This window comes from Eschrichtius robustus, chromosome 12 (assembly GCF_028021215.1).
Source record: "Eschrichtius robustus isolate mEscRob2 chromosome 12, mEscRob2.pri, whole genome shotgun sequence".
In the NCBI taxonomy this organism is placed as follows: Eukaryota; Metazoa; Chordata; class Mammalia; order Artiodactyla; family Eschrichtiidae; genus Eschrichtius; species Eschrichtius robustus.
In genome coordinates, this window is record NC_090835.1 from 2,082,324 (window position 1) to 2,101,097 (window position 18,774).

General features: G+C 55.8%; 1 protein-coding gene across 1 annotated transcript in view; it reads right to left on the reverse strand.

Annotated features, from left to right (window-relative positions):
* Positions 1-13,111, reverse strand: part of EFCC1 (EF-hand and coiled-coil domain containing 1) — a 32,022-nt gene extending 18,911 nt beyond the window's left edge. The window contains exons 1-2 of the mRNA XM_068559057.1: positions 12,416-13,111; positions 10,733-11,016 (exon numbers count right to left, since the gene is read on the reverse strand). Of these exons, the coding sequence (XP_068415158.1) occupies positions 10,733-11,016; positions 12,416-13,111 (980 nt within the window). The remainder of the gene's footprint in view (positions 1-10,732; positions 11,017-12,415) is intronic.
* Between the last annotated feature and the right edge of the window lie 5,663 nt (positions 13,112-18,774).

Genomic DNA, 18,774 nt, shown 5'->3' on the forward strand with positions numbered 1-18,774 from the left:
TGTCTGAGCAGACCCCCCACAGTCCAAGCTGCTAATTTGGCTCCGCAGTTCATCCCACAGATGAATTGTGTGCTGGAGACACTGTGCTTAGCAGAACGGCCCGACCTCCTGGAGCCTCCCTTCCCCTGGGCTACACGGACCCCGGTGAAGTCACAACAAAAATAAATGGAGGATGGAAAGGCCAGGGGCTGTGAGAGATGACAGGGGAGCAGGCTGGCCGGGCCAGGGCCTCTGAAGATGTCGTGGGATGTAGCCAAGACAGTGGGTGGATGCGAATTAGTCAGGAGCTGGCTGGGAGCAGTCGGGGAACCCTGTGCCCGAAGTGGACCAGGGAGGGGTTTGGGGTTCAAGGAGCAGAGAGGTCAGCATGGCTGGAGGGGTGCACAGCGGGCAGAGTGGAGGAAGCTGGGGCCGGAGTGGGGGCCCCATCTCTCAGGGCCACGGTCATGGCAAGGAGGCCCTCAGCCCAGGTATCTCAGGATGTGACTATATTACTGTATTTGGAGACAGGGCCTTTAAAGAGGTGATTAAGTAAAAATGAGGTCCTAGGGTGGCCCTCATCCAATGTGACTGATCTCTTTGTAAGGAGAGGAGGTTAGGACAGAGATGTGCACGGAGGAATGACTGTGTGAGGACGCAGGGAAGAGACGGCCGTCTCCAGGGCAAGGAGAGAGGCCTCAGGGGAAACCAGTGCTGCCCACACCTTGATCTTGGACTTCCGGCCTCCAGAACTGCGAGATGGTGCACATCTGTGGTTGATGCCGCCCAGACCATGGTATTTGTCACGCAGCCCGAGCTGACTAATACACTGCCACTAACACACTGTAGCAAAGCAGCCACCTCCACCGTGCCCTCCCCTTATTCATCCCGTGTACTGTCACCTGTTGGTCAGGGGTCTCCCCCCAGGACGTCAGCCCCATGAGGGCAGGGACTTTGCCTCGTTCATGGCTGTTTCCCTTGGACCCAGGGCAGCACGGCAGTCTGGGCATGTGACAAAATGTGGTTGGATAAAGAACAGTCAGTGGTTAATTCTGACAGAAAATCATGAAGAGACCCCACGGAGAATCTCTGTCCCCTCCCTGCTTCAGGGTCTCTGATGTCGGTGGCTCCAGCCTTCTCTAAGTCACCTCTGTCCTCTCAGGAGGATTCAGGGCAGGTGATGGGAGCCTCAGGCGTTTCCCATGGTCCGTGCACCTGCCCGGTCAGGAGGAAACACCTGCCTTTCTGGGCCAGGCCCTCTGCTTGGCAATGGCCGCAGGGGCAGAAAGGAGGGGCATTGGGCACCGTTGCTGCCCACAGGAGCTCCCAGTCTAGAGGGACTGATGTTCTTTGCAGAAGCCACCTCCCCTTCGATCCGTCCGTGAGACCCAGGTCCGGTGAACCAGAGTGGCAGTGATTGGTCCAGGCTAGTCACATGACCCCCCCCCCCCCAACCTAGCCAGTCAGCATATTCCAACATCCCTGGTACCACTGATTGGTTCAGGGATGGGCGTGACCCATGTCAGGATAATCAAGAGTTAATCTAAGGATTAATTAAGCTAAGGATTTTCTTGGAACTACTGTCAAAGAAATGCTCATTCTATTGGGTTACCCCAGTAGAAGGATTGGTGCTAATCCTGGGCTCAGAGGCCCAAACATCCACTTTTTCATCTTCCCTTTGCTTGGTGCCACACTGCAGCCTTCACTCGTCTTGGATTCTCACTTCTAAGGGGAAGGTCACGAGGTGGAGTTTGTTGTTCTTGTCTCATGGCATCCTCCTTCTGTCTCCTGATAACAGCCCCCACTTTGCTTTCAGGAACTGTCCCGCCCCCTACCCATCCTAGCATCCGCCTCTCCCAGGCCACAGGGCTGAGTGTGCGTCCTAGCCCTGGCTGGCTGGCGTATCCTAGCGCCCTGGCCACGGTGATGGCCTAGAGGTGGCCTGTCACCCAGGCTGGGCTGGGCAGCGTTCTTCCCTGAGACTTTATCTGCAGGTGCTGGGAAGCAGTATGCCGGTCACTGAATTTGGAAAGTTATGGATCTGGGGTCACTGCAGCCTGTCCCCTCCCATGTGCAGCAGGAGTGCGTGAAACCAAGCAGGGACAAGCAGAGATTCGGGGTGGATGGACAGAGCTGGTGGCACGGGATTTAACATCTGCTCCCTGCAGGTAAGCGCCGACTGATGACAATGAAATTGGTGGGTTACTTACTACGTGCCGGGCACACGTCGAAGTGCTTTTTACACGTTATCTCATTGAAGTCTTACCTATGACGTAGGCACTAAAATTAACCTCATTTTCCAGATGAGCAAACGGAGGCAAAAACAGGTAGAGTCAGAGCCTCTCAAGAAGTGTCAAGGCACCAAAGAAGATGGACAAAGCAGGCAGTGGCCAAAGGCGACTGACTGGTCTGGCACTTGAGGCCACCCTGGGTCCTGTGCGGCTGCCCCTGACCTGGGAAACCGATATCATGGTCCTCTTGTCACCTGTCTGTGTGCCTGAGGCCACCCACCTGGCTTGGAACTGGGAAAGCAGGGCTCGCGAACGTAGGGTCTCAGGGCATCCCCAACTAACCTCGAAGGCGCAGAGCCGAGGCCTGTTCCCGAGCCCCGAGGGAAGCAGCACGAGAGCCCAGGACTCTTGGGCCCTTGAGGACGGAGTCCAGCCTGGGCTATGCCCTGACTGCCTGGGTGACCTTGGCCAGATCACCTCAGAGAGGGACTCTATCCACCGAACAACTCAACAGGTGGTCCCCGGCTTCCCCCGCCCACTCACTGCCTGCACTCATTCCCCGGCTCCGCTGCCCTCTGGGGCCCCGTCCTGGCTGTTGGGCTCACACGGATGTGCACTTGTGGTTTCTGGGCAGGCCTTGCTTTTCTGGAGAGAAACGAACAGATGTCCCATGCTTTCTGCCTTTAATAGCGTTGTGGAGGCCACGTGTCTGAGGGACATGGCCAAGACTCATCACAGAGCCCGCCCTGGGCTTCTGGTCAGGAGCAGACAATGAAACCCAAAGCCCAGTGTGTTCCAAGCAGTGTTAGTTGAGTTCCTGTAACTTCGGCTGAAGGGCATCCCTAACTGATGACCGCACCGCTAGAGATGTCTTCCCAGCTGCCCCTGGAAGGTCATCTTCACGCAGGTGTGGTGTGACCGCCCACGTGCCATGCTGGCCGTAGTGGGTAACCTGTGGCCAGTGGAGCGAGAGGTGTCGGGGATGCAGCGAGAAATTGTAGGTGGGACTTGAGTTTAGGTCCAGGCGGTGTGGCTTCTTAGCAAACTCCGGCTGCAATTTCAGGGTGATGTAGCAGGGAGATAAAAGGTCCGGTAACCCCCCATCGAAGGCTTCCTGTGTCCCGGCCGGACCCTGAGGACGCAGGAGGAACCACAGTCACCTGACACCCCCCTCCTCAGCCTGTACGCAGTGGGATCCTTTGCTGAACTGGGCTCCTGGGGGTCCCTGACTGTGAACGCGACCAGGTAAGATTCTCCAGGCATGGTGCTCACTCCCACTGACCCCTGAGGTCCTGGCTCACCATCCAGCCAGCAGCGCATAACATGCCCACGAGTGCCACATCGGAGTGCTCTGTTAATGCTAGGGTGAAAGCCACTCGTGTTTGCTCTCCCCAACCCAGCGTCAGGTGAGGACACCAAGGCTGGCTCTGGGTGACCCCTTGCTGGCTCCTCCCCCCAGAGGTAGGTCCCCATTGCCAACCTGGCTGCTGCCTGTGGCTCTAATGCCTGTTTCACCCTGCAAATCCTAAGGTGCTGTCCTTGAGGAAGGCTCTGACCTAGAATGGAGAATGGCAGGTTGAGGCTCTGCCCAGCTCCAGGTAAGGCCTCCAGGTGTGGGGCTGGTGGTCCATCCCTTCTCAGGCGCTGGACCCAGAAATGGTCTCCTCACCAGCCTCCTTGCCTCTCACCTCCCCTCCTGCCCATTTGTCCTTCACAGGCAGCCTGAAGGGTCGCTCTGAAGCTCAAAGTGATCACTTCACTTCTGTTTCAAGCCCTTCTCTGTCTCCCTCGTTCTCTGGGGTGAAGGCCTCGTGCCTCAGCCTGATGCTCAGGGCCCTTCGCCATCCTCGCCTGCCCTTCCAGCTTCCTTTCCTGCCACTTTCCACCTCAAACCCTCCAGCCACAATACGTCTCCCTGTTCCCAAGAGGCACCAAGGCCTTCACACCTCCAAGCCTTTGCACTCACGGCAACCTGAATCTGTGATACCTCAGAAAACTCCTACTCATCCTTCAACACCCAGCTCAGATGATGGCATTCCCCCAAGAGATGCCCTAGCCAGCGTCACTCATGCTGAGGTCAGGGTCCTGTGCTTGCCCACACTCTGCAACTCCAGTAGGACCCTGACACTCAGCTGACACTGTCCACTCCTTGTGGTGGTCTCCACACACAGAGGGTTCTCTGGGGCCAGACTCTGTTCATATCAACACCACCAACCACCACTACCATTACTATTTATGGGGGGTACTGTGATAAGGGATAAATAAAATAATAATCTCCAGCATTCGTCAAGAGTTTTCTCAAGGCTAAGCGTTATTCTAGGTGCTTTGTACGTATTAGCACTTTATCTTCAACTTCCCTATGAGGTGAATATAATAATCATTATTATACTTGTCACCCTCATTTTACAGATGAGGAAAAGGAGGCTCACAGAAGCAAGAATGACTGAGACATGGGCTTCCCTGGTGGCACAGTGGTTAAGAATCCACCTGCCAATGCAGGGGACACGGGTTCGAGCCCTGGTCTGGGAAGATCCCACATGCCGCGGAGCAACTAAGCCCGTGTGCCACAACTACTGAGCCTGCGCTCTAGAGCCCCCAAGCCACAACTACTGAGCCCACGTGCCACAATTACTGAAGCCCGCGTGCCTACAGCCCGTGCTTGGCAACAAGAAAAGCCACTGCAATGAGAAGCCCGCACACCGCAACAAAGAGTAGCCCCCGCTCGCCGCAACTAGAGAAAGCCCGCACGCAGCAACGAAGACCCAACGCAGCCAGAAACAATAAATAAATAAATAAATTTATTAAAAAAAAAAAAAAATGACTGAGGCAGGTCAGAGCCCAGAGCTGCCCGCTCAGCCTGCACCTCCCTGCCCCCACGTCACTGAACACACACGTCCAGGGCAACGGGGCCCCAGCCCACTTCACCGATGAGGTAACTGAGGCACAGGGGGAGGGCCAGCTCAAGGTCCCACCATAAAGATCTGGAAAAGCTGGGATTCAAGCCCAGGTTGGGCTGGGCCTCCCGAGCCTGGGCTTCCACCCACTGAGCCCTGCTCTGCATCTCAACGGCCCCGGGTGGGCCTGCAGCAGGTGCTGGGCCAGCAGTGTCCCTTTGTGAGCCCGGGGTATTGTTCCCTGGACAAAGGCCTCAATTCCCACTAGCGGCCACCCACACGCTCACTTCTAAGGATAATGGAATCCGCAGCCAGCCAGCCCCCAGCTCCAGATGGCGCCCCCCCACCCCCGTCTGCTTCCCTCCTGACCCACTGACTGCGCCCACCCCCCATCAGGCCGGGCTGCTGCACTGGGGCAGAAGAAAGGAGGTGGCCCTCCAAGGCCTCATCTTTGTGTCCTCAGCATGGTGGCCGGCCCAGTGAGCTGCCCTACGCCTCCCTCCCCCCCATCCATCCCAGCCTTTTCATCCTTCCCGGATGACAACAAAGCCACAGAGGCGGCCCCTCCTCCGGCTCCAGCTGAGCTAGGTTTTCTGTCTTCTGGGAGTTGGAGCCCAGCCCCTGCCCAGCAGTGCTGGCCCCAGGCAGCTGCCCAGGCGTCTTAAAGGCCCAGCTTCTCCTCCGTGGCGCAGAGCAAGGGGCGGCAGGGCAGAGAAATGGCTGAGACACAGGGCTTCAAGAGAATCTAGTCACCGGGTGGACGATGGTTCCCCTCGAAGCAGGATCAGGCCATTGGACCACTCGGGGCTCGCCTGGTGCTGGACTCCTGCACGCCCATGCCCATTCTTCCAAGACGTTTTTGAGGCTGCATCCATCCATATGCTTGTTGGTCCGTTCACTTGTTCGTTCACCGTCTTACTGGGAGCCCTGGGCTGGGTGCTGGGCCAAACAACGTCAAGACATCGTGCTTCCCTAGGAGGGCTCACGGGCTGGGCCAGGAGGCCAGTAATAAGGATCCTTTTGGCCCATCCTCCCAGCAAGTTCTGAAGCACTGAGACAGGCAAGGTTGGTGAGGGTGCAGAGTGCCCCCAACTACCCCAAAGCGTTCAGCAGCCTGGGAGAGCTGACTTTGAGAGAAGCCTGTCCTGCGTTTAAGCAGGCTTCCTTCCGGGGCCTCCACTCAAGAGATTGTCCAGTTGCCACAGGTAGGCTGTTCCCGAGACAAGAAAGGGGATTTGGGCTGTGAGTTCCCGAGAGGAGCAAAGGCAGGGGTGTGTGTTGTTTAACACGTCTGGAATATGTGCTCCCGTGATTCTCCTGGGAGGATCTCAGTCTCAGAGTTCGACAGGGTTGGCTGTGGGTTTGTATATGTTTGGTGGGTAAGTGACTAAAGTTTGGTCAATCAGAGCATCCAATCATCCCGGCCCCCTGATGGGTTCTGGGATGAACATATTTCCAAGTTGGTCCATTGAGGCTCAGCCTGGCACTCCAGTGGGATAGCTCAGACAAGAGATGACCTTTCGAGATGTAAGTGCCCCAGAGGCTACCAGGGGAGAGAACTTGCCTGAGAGTGAAGCAGAACTTCCATATCCTGGTGACATTGTTTGAGTACCTGAATCCAGCCATGCCTGAAGCTGGACATGCTTAAACTTTACTGAGAGCCAGCTTCTTTTTTAAGCAAGTCAGTTTGAGTCAGGCTTTCTGGCACTCATCTAAGAGACCTGGCTGATAGGAAGAAAGAGGAAACAGGAGAGAAAGATAGAGAGGGTTTGGGTGTAGTTTGGGAGAAGTGACAGGGAAACACTCTAGATGGATGGGGGTGGAGGTTAAATGACACTGTATGAATCGTGATGTTAAATATTCCATATGAAACTATTTGCATCAGTGCAACGTAATCCGCGTCTTCCCCTCTGCATCATCTGTCAGGGTTACCATGCTCACAAATGTGCTGGGAGGAGGGACTGTCTTGTGGGATTTGGAGGAGCTGAGTCTGCCATCTGGGACGAGGTGGACCCAGGAGACCAGCTGTGGGAAGCAGAAGCTGATGGGGTTGTGGTGGACCGGGTAATCCTCCGCAGACTGGGCTGGCTGGGTGAGCCCAGGGTCTTTGCCCAGCTCCAGGAGGCTGCAGATCACGTTGACACGTGGAATGCTTGTATCTGATCCAGGACTCCCATGGTTCTGAAAGCAGCAGTTGCTCTCTTGGGGCCCCTCTGCACAAAGCATGTTTGTCCCAACATGCGTGTTCATGGCCTGTTCCATTCGGGCCCAGGAGACCCTCAGAGGGCAGTGGGCATGCCTGTACCAGTTCTGTGTGCCCAGGTATCCGCACAGGACTTTGTCCATAGAAGGTGCTTAGAAAATGTGGAACGAATACATGAGTGTCTCCAATGGCTTAAATACTTACTGTCTATTCTCTTAGGTTCCTGGTCAGGATGGCGGATTGAGGTGCTACGGGAAGCTCTCTTTCTGTCTACAAACACACAGAAGTGCTGGATAGAATATAACTATTTAAAAGAATCCAGAGTCAAGGTCAAAAACAAAAAGGTAAGATGCCCAGCTTGTGTGGGGAGCAGGAGATGGAGCTGAATTGCCCTTGAGGGGTCAGGACTTGGGTTCTGAGGCCCAAGTGGGGAAGGGGCAGGAGACCCTGCGTGCTGAGTGAAGACAAGGAGGCCCTGCATGAAGCCCAGGGTCATCCAGGGCCGTCTCATCCACAGACAGAGGCGAGAAAAACCCTGCTGACTGACCTTGGGATGTTATCCTAAGGTGTGGAGCTCAACTTCTCCCCACCTGTGTAGTGAGAAACTTTGAGCTAAGAAACGCATTTAGAAACCAGCCCAGAATCAGGCCCTGGTTGAGGCAGAGGGCGAGCTCCATGACCCTGGAGATCAGGGGGACCCTCCAGGATCTTGGCTTCTGCCAAAGGTAGGCTCATGGGCAGCAACCACAGAGCACACTGGGAACTCATCATCACGACGGGAAGAGCTGGGCAAGCTCGGGGTTACAGCAACCCCAGAGAGACGCGACAGAAGGAGGTTTACCTGAGAAACAGGGAAAGGACTGGGTAGAACCCACAACAAAGGACTGAGTGGGAGGGAAAAGGAGGTGCAGGTTTGAGAAAGAACTAAATAGAAGTCTGAGCAATGAGGAAGAGAGTTGCTGAGATGTCCCTTGAGGAGGTGGCAGAGAAGGGGAAGGAGGTTTGATTTGGGGTTGGGAAGCTCAGCTGAGTTCTGGATCCATCAGGCTTGGCTATGTGACTAGTGTTCTCAACTGTTCTATCCCCTCCCCTTTCCTTTCTCCAAAGAGGGAGAGCTTTGGGGGCAAGTCAGCCCACAAACCTGCAAGCTCTGACTACAGAAAATGGGGAGAGGAGGTTTGCTTCTGGGGCTGGACGAGGTTTAAGGACAGGGAAACAAGTGACAACCATCACCTAATCACCGTGTGAAGGTCACTCTCTGGTCCTTGGTTTCCTCATTCACTGGGCATCTCCTTTGGAGCCTCTGCAATATCTGCTCCCTTTTTCCTTCCTAAGAGAGCCTCAGGTTTGTTTGGGGCATCAATATCACCAGACTCTCTTGCAGGTAGGGGCAGCCATGTGACGCAGTTCTGGCCAAGCTGATGGAGGTACAAGTTCTGGCGGGAGAAGGTGGAGGGGCCTCTCCCTGAATACAAAGGCAAAGCTCACTAGAAGAAAATCCTTCCCACCCCCAATATCACTGGTCCTTCTTATGCCTGGATAGCAGACATGAGGCCTGGAGGTGCAGCAGCCGTCTTGTAACCATGAGTCAGCAACAAAAAAGGTAAAGTGGAAAGACAGAAAGAAGACAGGCTGTGGGGGCAGACAGACCTTCCTTTTCCACTTTCTGGCTGTGTGGCCTTGGGTACGTCACTTAACTTCTGGGAGCCTCACTTCCCACAACCTGTAAGACGGGGATAAAACCTCTCCCTTGAACAGTCCTTGTGAGGATTAAATACTGCATTGACTATGGCTCCACTTTTTCTCCTGTAAAGAGCTATCCCAATGTTTGGAGTTATTTTTACAATCATGCTGTGACAGTTACTTTAGAGCAAAAGAAAGAAGAGCCCCTTTATTTCTCCTCTTGGAGAAAGTTCCAAGGCGGGATACGGGCCTCAAGCCAACGGGCCCTGCTCTTTGGCCGATCAGCTATGCAAACAGGAAGTGACTACCCAAACATTTGGAGCTGCAGAAGGCTAGCCCAGAGCCAGCCTCCTCACTCCACCATGGTGCCTCCTTGTCTCCCCGCTGGGAGCACCTCAAAAGTCAAGGACATGGTCCCCCCGATGAGGAACTAGGTTCAAAGCCACCCCTTCTGGCTGCCCTGCCCACCAGTCTGGGCCAGACCGCCTGCCTTCCGGGCTGAAGTCGGACGGCAGCCCCTTGCCCGGCTCCCACTGTCTTCTGCCCTTCCCCTCTCCTTCCATTTCTTTGTCACAACTGTAGCCAGGGTGATATTTTTCCAGTGCAAGTCTGTTCCTGTCGCCCCCTTGCTAGAACTTTCCCATGGCTTCATGCTCTCTCGAGGGAAAGGCTGAAGACCTTGTCACAACCATTGGGGTTGGCCTGGCCTCGGCCTGCCTCTCCAGCTTTACCCCTCCAGCTGCTGTTCTAGCTGCTGGACCGGGCCAAGGTCCCTCCTGCCTCTGCGCTTGGCCCACACTGTTCCCGTTTCCTAGCACGCTCTCCCCCCTCCCCCTCCCTGGCCCATCTCGCCAGGTCACGTCCCACCCTCAGCACTCCACTCCCGGGTCAGGTCTGCAGGCGCTGGCTGAGCCTGCAGCGGGCATGACGAGGGCCCTGCTCTCCCTGACAGCAGGCAGCCAGCTGTTGCCACACATCTGCTCACGTGGGGACCTCACACGCTCAGGGCGAGGATTTCGGAATGTCTTGTTCCGAATGACACCCCCGGTGGCTGGCATAGACCCTGTGCAGAGCTGGTGCTCAGTAAATGTGGAAGGCAGGCAGGCCGGGTGCCTTGTGATTTGAAAGGGAGGGAGGTCTGTTTACTGAGCACCTAAGTGAGCCAGGCGGGGCCTCACTGCCTCTTCACAGCCTCCCTGGCAGGCAGGGGCCCCAAGCTCTGTTCCATCCAAGAGGAAACAGGGACTCCGAGGGGGGCTGTGACTTGCCCAAAGTCACACATCTGTCAGAGACCCTGCCAGGATTTGAACCTTGGTCCCCAGCCCAGCTTCCTACCCTGGTGGAGCTAGCACAAGGGATCACTGCGCATCTGTTTCCTTCCTCAGCTGGAGAATGGGGACATAACGGTACCTACCTCACAGGTCCGGTGGCTGTGAGCACTCAGTGAGTTACGTCAGGTAAGTGCTTAGCTCAGAGCCTGGCACACCGTAGGTGCTCGGTAAGTGTTAGCTATTATCACCATTGTTATTGCACTGATCAAAGAACAAATAAGAACAAATATATCCTATTGCCCCCAGCGAATAGGCAAATGGAGTGGCTTTATGGGGGAACAGGCCCACGGATGGATGGGTGGGTGGATACCTGAAGACGTGAACAACACAGGGACGAGTTGAGGGGAGGAAAGCACACCTGAGGTTCGGGAGAACGGGAGCTGATCTGGGGCACCCGGGCCGCCGGCTCACCTGTAGCGCCGCAGCTCGCCCTCCAGCCGCCGCACCCAGCGCTGCAGGCCGGGCACCTGCCGCGCCAGCGCCTCGAGCTCGCGCACGCGCGCCAGGCTGCGCAGCACTGCCTGCCGGGCCTCCTCCGCGTGCCGCCGCACCTCGGCCTGGCCCCGGCGCAGCCGCCCCGCGCGGGCCTCGGCTGCCGCCAGCGCGCCCCGCGCCTGCCGCAGCTCCCGCGCCGCCGCCTCGGGCCCGCCGTGCGCTGCCTCCTGGGCGCCCGCCTGGCTCTTCCAGAGGCCGACCTGCCGGAACAGGGCAGCAGGGCAGGCGGTGAGCGCCTCGCGTCAGACCCCACCCGGCCCAGGGCGCGTGAGCAAAGCAGCCCGGCACGTTTCTCGCGCTCGTGCTCGCCGCCCTGGGCCCATCTGAACTCGTTTAACCCTCGCCCTAACTCTACCGAGGCGGGAGCTCATGTCATTCCCTTTTAATGGATGCGGGCCACTGGGGCACAAAGCCCATATTCTGTTGTTTGCACAGTTCGAGTGAGTCCCAAACTCCTGCGCTCTTCTCTGCCCAGCTCCTGCCCTCGGGGCACTCCGCTCCGCCGCGCTCCTCCGCCCGTAGACTGGGGAGCGCGCTATGGGCGTTCGCGGCCCTCCCCGCTGTCTGCTGCTAGGCAGCCGGCTCCTTGAGGGTGCGGTTTGCTTCTGTCGTGTTCACTGCTGGGCGTCCGGCGCCTAAAATAGGCCTGGCACACAGTAGGTGCTCAGCAAATACTTGGAGAACTAATGATCTTGGACGATCTTATTCCACATAATGGCAGTACTTTCCCGCCCCGGACTTGGCTTCTCCAATGCCCGCTGGCCGTGGCCCCTGAAATCCGTGCCTTGCAGCCCTGTGCACTCCCTGGCCTCTCTCTACCCCTCAGGGCTGTGACCCCGGGCTGTGTGGGGGGCAGGCAGGGCTGCTAGAACGTCAGCTCCCTCCTGGCCTGTGGTCCCTTGGGTCAGAGGCCGTCTGGTCCTCGTCTGACCCCCACCCCCGCATGGCCTTTGACACACGGCTGGGCACAGCGCTCAAGTGCTTGTTGACTGAACTGCAGATGCCTGGGCTGCGCCCATGCCTCTCTCGGTGCCTGCCCTCCGCAGCGCTGAGTGGCCAGAACTGCCTGGTCGACAGTGACACTGTCTAGCATCGGGACACCAGGCCTGGCCCTGAGGGAGGCCCTCCACTGTTCGTTGAGTGACTGCGCCGAGCTGCCTATGTACCTCGTTAGCTCCTTAAGGGTGGGGACAGGCCTTCCTCACACCTTATCTCCTAGGCCTCCTGGAATCCTGGCACCGCGGAGAGCTCCGGAGGCGTATGTGTGTGAGACTGTTTCCTGCGAGGGTCCACGGCTGGGTCAGAGAGGCAGGATGAGATGGGCTGTGTGTGTGTGTGTGGCGGGGGAATGGTTTTTTCGGAGGGACTGGAGTTTTGGGGGGCTGCGACGGGTGATGTGAGTAGGGGCGGGGACTAGGGTGTGTTGGAGTGGAATGGGGTGGCCAGGGACAGGATGCAAGTAGGCTCAAGTGGGGAGGGCTGCCCCTTCTCCCCGTCCTCTTCCTCTGCTCAGCAGGGGCTCTGCAGCCAGCCCGCTGTCAAATGCCCCCCGCTCCCGCCCCATTCCGTCATCACCCTCCGCCCCGGGACCGGGCGCACCTGCAGTGCTAGGCAGCGCGCGTCACTGCTCTGCAGCGCGGCCCGCAGGTCCTCCACCAGCTCGCGCAGGCTGCTGTTTTCTTCCTCCAAGCGCGCCAGGCGTTCGCTGTCCGGGCCGCCGTCGGGGCCGGGCGTACGGGGCGCTCGGCGGCGGCGGCGCGGGCGGCGCAGGCGGATCTGCGTCTCGATGTGCTCGCTGAGAGCGCCGCGGGGCAGACGGGGCCCGGCGCGGGTGCCGAAGTAGCCGCAGAGGCGCGCGTGGAACTGGCGGAAGGTGAGCTCAGGCGGCTCGGCGCGCAGTGCCAGGCGCGCCTCCTCCTCCGCGTCCGCGTCCCCAGCGGTGGCCACCCCAGCGATCACATCCCCGGAGTTCGTGTCTCCCGCGGCTGTATCCCCGGCGGCCTCCCAGGTGGCGGCAGCCTCCTCGCCGCGCAGCCCCAGCACCGCGCAGAGCGCGCGGAAGTCGGCGCGGGGCAGGCGGCCGGCGCCTCGGCAGTCCAGGTGGTGGAAGACCTCCTGCAGATACTGGTCCAGGCCCGTGGCCAGCACCACGATCTCGTTCTCCACGCCTCGGTCCAGTCCGTAGTGGTGCGCCAGGGCGCTCAGCAGCCACTGCGTGCGCCGCGCTGGTCGCTGGTACGGGTCGCCCGCCGCGCCTTCCACGCCGGTCCCCGTGCCCGGGCCGCTTGGCTCCATCGCCGCCGAGCGCCGCTCCTCGGGTCCCTCCGCCCCGCCACTTCCAGGGGCGGCCCCAGAGTTTCTTGAAAGGAGGGGCTTAGCGGTGGCGGTCTGGTTGGAGCGGCGCCGAGGGCCGTGTCCAGCAGCTGCGCGGCCTGGCAGGGCGTCTGTGTTTACCCGGGTTGGCTTGGAGGGGGCTTGGTTAGGGGACCCAGGAGCCCCGAGACCCCCGCAGGGCCACCACTGCCTGGTCTCCCTCCTGATCTCGCTTCTCTCTGTGACCCCTGCACTCTTCTCCCCTCATCACTCCCGGGGCGTTCCTGGCATCCCCTCTTTTCCTCCCATTCCCGGGTCTGTCTGCTTTCAACTCCCCCACTCTCCACCCAGCTGCGTTGTGCAGAGAGTGTGCCCCGAGACGGGTGCAAGGGGTGGGCTCGGAATAGGAAGCTGGGGAGGGGCTGGAGGGTGGCCCCCTGGTCCGGTGGCCCCCTGGTCTGGTCCACGCCCACGCGTCACTCCACCCCTTCTCGCCAGAAAACCTTTCGAGGGTAGCCCCGCGAGCTAGCTGAGACTGTACTCTACTCCCGTAAGTACGGAGAAGCCCCCCTCCCCTTAAATTCAGCGACTGGGTTCCTAAACCCGCTTCTCGCTCCACCAGGGCTGGTGCAAAGGGCCTCACGTGGTAACTAGAGCAGAGGAAAGCCCCGCTCCGAGAAGTGAGGGGATGCGTTAGGGCCATCCCGCTGGATAGAAACCTATCTGAGCCGGACCCTTGCTCTCTAAGCTCTGTGTGTGTTGAAGTGGGGAGGGGGCGGGTAGGAAAGCCGTGGCCTTCCGTCCTCACACCCGTTTGTGCCTGGGGAGTGGATTGGCCCTGTGACCGGAATTCCATCTCTGAGCTGGGGCTTTGGCCAACATTTCCTCTGGTGCCTTAGAACATCTTTCTGGAAGATGAAAGAAAAATCAGCCTCTCAGGTGAATGTAAGGCTGCTTTTCCTTTTTTTTTTTTTTTTTTTTTGACAAGAGAGGCGTAGAGATGTTCTAACCTCATACCTGCTCTGGGAACCCTCATCCAGTCTCGCAGGAGCAAGAGGCAGATTTCTTCAACTGACCTTGGCTATACGATGGGCAGAATCTGGCCTGTGTACAGCTCTAGGAATTTAAATGTTAAATCCTGGAATTTGAAAAGCACTAAAATTCTATCTCCTCTGCTGCAGTACCCCAGAATAAGCACTTTGTCCATTTGGCAAATTTCTACTCATTCTTGAAGACTTTGCCCACCACACACCTCTGCCAGGGAGGAGTTAGATGCTTCTCCCCAACCATTTTGGATGTGCATTTAAAAAAAATTATTAAAATGGTAGCAATTTGACAAAAAATTTTACATCAACTCCAATTCTTGGCTTCTGCCTCAAAAAAAAACACATGTGTACAGGATGTTCATTGCATCGTTGTTTATAATAGTGAGAAACTGGAGACAACACTTTGCCCATTGGTACAGCAGCCGGGATGAGTCACCACAAAAGGGTGAGTGGAAAAAGCGACAATAACAACACACCCACACAAAATGGTACTAAATATCTTCTGTGAGGACATGTGTATGTAAGCGCATAGAAAAAGATGGAGGGATTCACAAACGGATTCAGTGGTTATTTCCAGGGCTCAGAGGAGTTGGCTTTCAGTGTAACATCTCTCTTTTTGACAAGGGAGTTGTTTTTGTTTGTTTCCTTTCTCTTTTTCTTTTGGAGGGAGAAGACATACTTTATTTGCCATTTACAGACCACAAAGTTCACCTATTTAAGGTATGTTAATAAGTGGTTTCTGGTATATTTATAGAGCATATAACCAGCATCACAATTTCATTTTTAGAACATTCTGATCACTCACCCCCCCCAAAAAAACCTTGTACTGGGTAGCCCACCCCCTGCTCCAGTTTCCTACCCTCCACTTCCAACCCCCAGCCCTAGGAAACCACTATTTTCTGTTTCTATGGATTTGACTATTCTGGACATTGTGTATAAAACAGAATTATACAATATGTAACTTTTTGTGACTGGCTCCTTTTTGAGAACATTAACAATAATGTTTTCCAGCTTCATCCAGGTTGTAGCTGGCATGAGTTTCATTCCTTTTTATTGTTGAGTAATATTCCATGTATGGATGGACCACCTTTTGTTTATCCGTTCCATCTGTCGATGGACGCTTGGGTTGTTTCCGCTTTTTGGCTGTTATGAATAATGCTGCTGTAAACATTCATGCAGAAGTTTTTGTATGTTCATATATTTTCACTTTTCTTGGGTATATACCTAGGGGTGAGATTGCTGGGTTGTGTGGTAGTTTTATGTTTAACTTTTGAGGGCCTGCCAGGCCATTTTCCAAAGTGGTTGCACCATTTCATTCCTACCAGCAGTGTAATTCATGTATTTCTCAATGGGTAAAGGAATACAGATGTTCTCAGTCCTGGACTCCTTCCCCTCCTCCCCTCCATCACCTCCATCTCAGTTCGCGGGGCCTCCAGCCTCCCTCGGCAAATCCCTACCGTCTTGGGTTCTTCTGTCACTTTCACGCCCACATCCGGTCTGTCAGGCCATGCACCTTCAGAGCTCACCCCCAATCTGCCCCCCTCTTCCTGCTCCACTGCTGCCCTGGACCAAACCCCCAGCATCTCTCACCTGTATCATTACAACAGCCTTCTCCCAAGAAGTGCCCCTGAATTCCTACGTCTGTCCTCCACAGCCAGAGGACGCCCTCCTTCGCTCAGCACCCACCGTATCTCCCTCTCTCAGGGACTAAAGGCCCAGTGCAGTGGGCGCCCATGTCCCCCGTAACCTCCCGCAATGCCTCCCTCACTGACCTCCTTGCCGTTCTTCTAACTCACCTCAGGGCCTTTGCATCTGCTTCCCCAGATGTTTACAGCCCGCCCCCTCACCTCCAAGTCCCTTGCTCCAGCGTCAGCCCCTCAGTGAGGCCTTCGGTGACATTGCAAGCCCTTTGCGCCCCTAACAGACTCTCTTGCCTGGTGCGTCTGTCTGTCTCCCTGTAACGCACTATCAGCCGTGAGGGGAGGGACGCTTGCCTGTCTGTCTGCCGGGCTTGGTGTCGGGGACACTGAGAGAAGAGCTCCAGCCCCCTTCTGAGCTGCCTGCCCGCAGCTGCTGCCAGGCACAGTGTGGTATGAGGCTCTCCATGCGCTTTCTTTGCCTACAGGTGAGACGTACTTTTTAACTTGTATTTTAAGAAACAGCATTGTACCACATTGCCATTTATTTGCAGGCCTGCCACGAGGGCTGAGCTTCACAAGGCCAGAGACCTGGTACCCCCATGCCCAGCACAGGGCCTGGCATTAAGTAGGCACTAATTATGTCATTTGTAGATGTGCACACACTGCATTAGAAGGAAAACTACATGTAGCTGGCATCCCTGGGATTCAGGCATCCCTGGGCCCAGAGATGCTGGAGTCAGCGAGACTCCAGATGTTAGGTTGATTGGACTCCCAGCTGGACCGTAGAAACTTCTAGGCCAGGAGTCCCACCGCGGGGGGCGTTGCTGTCTGCACTTAGAACATGACTCTGGGGACTTCCCTGGTGGTCCAGTGGCTAAGACTCTGCACTCCCAGTGCAGGGTCCCAGGTCCGATCCCTGGTCGGGGAACTAGAGCCCGCATGCCTGCCGCAACTGAAGATCCCACATGCGCCAACGAAGATCCCACGTGCCGCAACTAAGACCCAGTGCAGCCAAATTAAAAAGAAAAAAAAAAAAAAAAGAATGGGATGCTGGAACTTGACTCTGGACTTTTTTTTTTCCCCACATCTTTATGGGAGTATAAATGCTTTACAAAGTTGTGTTAGTTTCTGCTGTACAGCAAAGTGAAGCAGCGTTATATATACGTATATCCCCGTATCCCCTCCCTCTTGTGGCTCTGGACTTTTGAGCCGCGTCTCTGCAGATGAATCTGATTCATTTTCATGTTAATGCTGAGAGCTGGTGACCCAGGGGAGACTACCCCCGTTGCTGCAGCTGGCGACGGCTTTTGCGGAAGGAATCCTTTGAACAGGAACTTTTCTGGGCCAGTCAGTATTGAAAAGAAAGACTTTAAATATCTTGCCGTGGAGCCATCGCCTGGCCTCTGCCCCCCGCAGCTCCTTGGGGGCAGGGGAGTCCGGGTTGATAATGGGGCGCTGTCAGGCCCATCTGTCTGCGGGCAGTGTTACCAGGCGCCTCTGAAATCATCCCGGTTGGACCCACAAGGTTTTTGTTTAAGGCTCGAAGTGAGCAAACTCAGAGGTCTCCTGCGCTTTTGTCTGAGCTGGGGGATGGGTGTGTGTCTGCGTCGGGGAGAGCCGAGAGAAGTGATTTTTCTGAAGTCAGCTCAGTATTGTTTGAGCCATTCCAAATAGTATATTGTTCACAGTGTCTAGAAACAGCCCAGCAAAATGCTAAAAAGCAAAAAAACCATCCCCCCTTGTGCCAACAAGAGAAGAACACAGGGTTCTTTTGATGTATTTGTTTTCAGATGTTTTCCATGCATTTAAGCATGAAAGAGCTTTTGGGGGTGGTGAAAACATCCTATATCTTCATTGGGATGGTAGTTACATGACTGTATACACCTGTCAAAGCACTTAAAAGGGTGAATTTTACAGGATGTCAGTTGTACCTCCTTCAATGTGACATAAAGAAACGAGTTGAAATGCTGCTGTTGGGATCTTTCTTTGCACATCAAGCATCTTCCTAAATGGCTCCGCCATCATTACCATTCCTGCGTAACGTTGTTCTCAGAGGCTGGTCCACACTGCCTCTTAGGACTGACCCGGGAGGTGCTTTGTCGTCCCAGTAGGTGCACATCGTGGTGGTTTGCAGTTTTTCTCCATTCAAACAACACTGTGAACGGTTGGCTCTGTTTCCTGGGTGCTTTACTGCAGGGCCAAGGAGTGCGGACATTTTTTTTTTTGTTTGTTTATTTATTTATGGCTGTGTTGGGTCTTCGTTTCTGTGCGAGGGCTTCCTCTAGTTGTGGCAAGCGGGGGCCACTCTTCATTGCGGTGCGCGGGCCTCTCACTATCGCGGCCTCTCTTGTTGCGGAGCACAGGCTCCAGACGCGCAGGCTCAGCAATTGCGGCTCACGGGCCCAGTTGTTCCACGGCATGTGGGATCCTCCTGGACCAGTGATCGAACCCATGTCCCCTGCATTGGCAGGCAGATTCTCAACCACTGCACCACCAGGGAAGCCCAGAGTGCGGACATTTTATAAGCTCTTGATGTTGTCAAACTGTTTTTCAGAAAGTTTGTGTCGTTCTGTACAGTCCCCTGGAGTGTCTGGGATTCTCCGAGAGCCATCATTTTTAGTGTCAAAGCTTTTACATTTTTAGGAGTCTTGGTTAGTGGATTTGCTTAGTGTTCAGACGCCAAGTTTGACTTCTCTCTATTAAAAATGGGCCTGGGTTAGGCAAAGATTTCTTAGATACAACACCAAACACATGGTCCAAAAAAAGAAAAAAAATCAATGCATTGGATCTCATCAAAATTCAGAACTTTTGCACTTCGAAGCGCAGTGGTAAAGGCGCCATTAAGAAATGACCGGACAAGTAGGCGACTGGGAGAAAATCTTGACAAAACACATGCGCAATACGGGCCTTGTATTCAGAATTGACAAAGAACTCCGACAGCTCAATAAGAAGAAGACAA